The sequence below is a fragment of the Atta colombica genome, unplaced genomic scaffold, assembly GCF_001594045.1.
Source record: "Atta colombica isolate Treedump-2 unplaced genomic scaffold, Acol1.0 scaffold88, whole genome shotgun sequence".
NCBI lineage: Eukaryota > Metazoa > Arthropoda > Insecta > Hymenoptera > Formicidae > Atta > Atta colombica.
Window position 1 is genome coordinate 2,563,590 of NW_017259581.1, and position 3,734 is coordinate 2,567,323.

Sequence of the window (3,734 nt, forward strand, 5' to 3'; positions counted from 1 at the left end):
AAAAAAAAAATTTTAGTTGGTCTAATGCAGCAATAAAAAACAAACTTTAGATGTCGGCACGTGTTTTACTCTTAACTTAACCTCTAAACTTTACTTTCAATCTGAAGGCATCTATTATTCGAAAGGGTAAGTCTTTTCTTTCAATAATCAGTAATGAATAGTATAACATGAAAATATAATAAACATAAAAATATATTTTTCTTGTTTTATATTACATTTAAAATATATTTCAAATTCTGCATAATATAATTTTTGTATAAAGAAATCAATTTTTATTTTCATATAGGTTATTGTTATATCTTTTATATGAAAAATTAATCATTATAACTTTTATATAAAATTAATTGTTATATCTTCATGAAGAAAGAAAAATCACATCTCTTACTTAAAAGAATTATTCATTATTTATCATTGAAATTGATTTATATTTTAACTAAAGATTAAGCTCTGAGTTACAGTCTTAATTTAATTTTTGAACTTTTCATATGAAATTTATTATTGGTTTTATTTTATATTCCATTAGTTGCGAGTTGTTAGGTAGTTTATTTATTTATTTTTGTTAATAATTAATAATGCAATACAAAAATTTATAACTCTTTTCAGCAGATACAGATCTTACAAAATATTTGAATGATATAACTAATGCTTTTCCAAAATGTTATTATCTCTTTATAGTTAAAACATGGATCTTCGAGAACCAAAAAGAAAAAGAACAAAATTAAAACCACAATTGCCATTTCCCATTCTATTAAATGAAACACAAGAATGGCCAATGTATACTGCACATCTCACAGATATAGGATCTTGTATAATTGAACCTGAAGAGATGACAGCAGTACATTCTATGGTTAAAAGTTAAATTTTATTAGAGTAATTTTTCCTATGAACAACGAATGAAGAACTAATATTTGTGTTTATAGGGATTTTTTGGTAAAGGATCGTTATCCCGTAGTTATCCATCATTTGGCAAAGCAAGATACGGAGCACCGCCAGTTGTTCGGAACAGACAGTGGCTTTGCAGACAAAAATGGCTTAAAGAAGTCCAAGAATTAAATTCTACTGAATACAAAGGTATGTAATAAAAAATATTTTAACTTATACAATATATCTTGTTTCAAATTGTATGAATTCATTATATTTCATTCATTATATGAATGAAAATAACACCTTATAAAATAATATCTATAAAGTAATAAAATATAAGGTAATATTAAAATATAGTGGAAATTTATTACATAATTGCAGATGATAAAGCAATTGCTCAATACGAGGAAAGAAATATCCCAGATGAAGAGAATATTGGCGACATCATTGAAATTCCATCAAATTCTATTGAAAACGGAAGCAAGCAGAGAAATGAGGTAGACACAAAAAACACAGAGATCGATGAAGTTACTCTAGATTCTGCAGAAGAGGATGACATATGTGTCATTGTTAATAGAGACTCGATTCAATGTGATAATGCTGAAAGCTCATCAAGCACTCATGATAAGAACAACTTAGAAGACAGATTGGAGGAGGAAGATCACTGGAAATTGTATAACGATTTTAAAAACGATTGCATGAACGAGGATGACAATCAACATGGAAAATTATTAGTGTTGCCAGATAGCGACTCAGACACTGAGAATTATTTAAAAAATATTAAACCAAGAATCGAGAACGAAGGTTTTCCTATTCGAGAAGCTCTACATCTCACCTTCGAAGAGACCTTTTTTCTCCTTTTTGGATTAGGTTGCTTGCAACTGATTCACTTCGACGGTAGTCTGCTAGACATCAACAGCGCATGGTTGTACTTTTGCAAAGAGAAACCAGATTTTATACAGAAATATGTAGTTTATCATTATTATAGGAGCAAAGGTTGGGTTGTCAAGCCTGGCTTAAAATATGGTGGTGATTTCTGTTAGTACTTTTTTAATTGTTCTTTGAAAATGTATTATAAAAACGCTTTTATATTATTTATAATTGTTTTTATATTGTATTTGTTATTTAAAAAATTCTTTTTCTCTTTAATTTTTTTTTTTCGTAATATTGAAAATTTTTTTCCTCTTTTTATGTTATCATTATTTTATTCGAAATACTTTTGTTTCAGTGCTTTATAAGGAGGGACCACCATTTTATCACGCTTCTTATATCGTTATGATAGAAGTAGCAGATGCAGACTCTTTAGTTATAGATTCTACTATGTCCTCGCGATCCATAACGTGGAATAATTTGTTTGGATTTGAAAGACTATCCGAAACTGCTGCTAAGGTAAATGTGAATTTATCTATTACATATATATATCTATTATATATGTGATGGATTTAGAGAAAGTTATTTCTAATTTTCTGCGAAATTTTTAATTTATTTTATGTTGTGCGAATAACAGGAAATACTTTTCGCTCAAGTTTTATGGCCGTCGTCAGTATCTCGAGATATCAACATGACTAGTCCCGAAATACTTTCCGAATTCACAGTGAGAGAATTACTTTGGCGTAGATGGAATCCGAAACAGCATCGAGAAGACATTCCCATCGAAGAAGAAGACGAGGATTCGTACTAAAAGATTTTTAAATTATTTACATACATTATATTTATCTTTCAAATTTTTAATATAATTACATCATATTTATCTTTTCTTGTTTTACAACGATCCTAAGTTATTTATATATAAATTTTTTATTACGTTAAGACTGCAGACACATATTGATATATGTATATATAATTTCTTTATTAATAAGCTATGTATATATGTTGCATTAAAATATAGTGTGGATCATTATGTAAAATATTTTATAAAAAATAAATGATTTTTTTAATAAAAATAATTATCGATTTTTTAATTGATATAAGTATATATAAAAAATTATTTGTGTATTTATATTGTAATAATATATTATAATAATTGTTGATTATCACAATATACATTAATAGTGTAGCACTTCAATAATAATACAAGAATTGCGTAAAATATACTATCTAAAATTAATTACGCAGATTATTTTATTGTAATCAAATAATCTACATGATTAACATTATATATTCACATATTATTACATATAGAAATATATTTACATATATTTATATATAGAAATATTAATGTCTAATTTCGAGATATTTATACATGGGATGACTGAAAATTATCAATCTAAATCTATCGATAAAAGTGAGAAATTCAGAAAATATTAAATATATTATGAGATATTTATATAAATATTATGTAGAATACATATACATAATATTGATCATAGTGTAATAGAATAATATTAAATATCTAAATTCTACGCGAAGCATTCCGAGCACTCAGCGCGGTGTTAAGCCGAATCGAATCGTTGAAGTGTTTTTATCAGCGATCGGCGATCCACGAGGAGGTATCGTTTGCGGTACTCGCCAAGTGAAAGCAAACGAGAGCCCTCGCGACACAGTCTCAGGGCTCCATGCAGTCAGTCTGAGGTGAGCTGGGAGCTGGCATGCCGAGTGCCGTGAGTTATCAACGAATTGAGCATCTTCAAATTAAGCCTAGGATAATTGCATTCTTCGCGATCCGGTATGTAGAGAACATTGAAACACTCCACTTTGTTATTCCTGTCAAACCCCGCGTCGCTTGACGATATGAAATAACTGTTAAAAGTCTCTGTACTTGTATCATTTAAAATTTCTATATGTTATATGATATTGCTAAATAATATTATATATTAATTTTATAACACAAAAATATGTTTATTAATATTTTATATATGTGTATATATATA

General features: G+C 27.7%; 2 protein-coding genes across 3 annotated transcripts in view; both read left to right on the forward strand.

Moving 5' to 3' along the window:
* The first annotated feature begins 60 nt into the window (after positions 1-60).
* LOC108693121 (tRNA-splicing endonuclease subunit Sen2) lies at positions 61-2,566 on the forward strand. Its single transcript, XM_018201867.1, has 6 exons — positions 61-126; positions 676-847; positions 921-1,071; positions 1,246-1,902; positions 2,093-2,253; positions 2,372-2,566. The coding sequence occupies exons 2-6, from the start codon at positions 683-685 to the stop codon at positions 2,543-2,545; spliced, it is 1,308 nt and encodes a 435-aa protein (XP_018057356.1). The 5' UTR covers positions 61-126; positions 676-682; the 3' UTR covers positions 2,546-2,566.
* An 875-nt stretch (positions 2,567-3,441) lies between these two features.
* The window catches only part of LOC108693087 (flocculation protein FLO11), a 22,839-nt gene continuing 22,546 nt past the window's right edge, over positions 3,442-3,734 (forward strand). Inside the window, exon 1 of one of the 2 annotated variants that reach the window (XM_018201782.1) lies at positions 3,442-3,529. The gene's annotated coding sequence lies outside the window, so the exon portion shown is untranslated. The remainder of the gene's footprint in view (positions 3,530-3,734) is intronic. The other variant, XM_018201783.1, reaches the window with a different exon arrangement.

Bases quoted from the DNA above. Each gene is read 5' to 3' on its own strand.
- LOC108693121 (XM_018201867.1), top strand. From the start codon at position 683: ATGGATCTTCGAGAACCAAAAAGAAAAAGAACAAAATTAAAACCACAA. The intron at 1,903-2,092 runs GTTAGTACTTTT...CTTTTGTTTCAG, and splicing joins AAAATATGGTGGTGATTTCT to TGCTTTATAAGGAGGGACCA. The intron at 2,254-2,371 runs GTAAATGTGAAT...TGCGAATAACAG, and splicing joins TATCCGAAACTGCTGCTAAG to GAAATACTTTTCGCTCAAGT.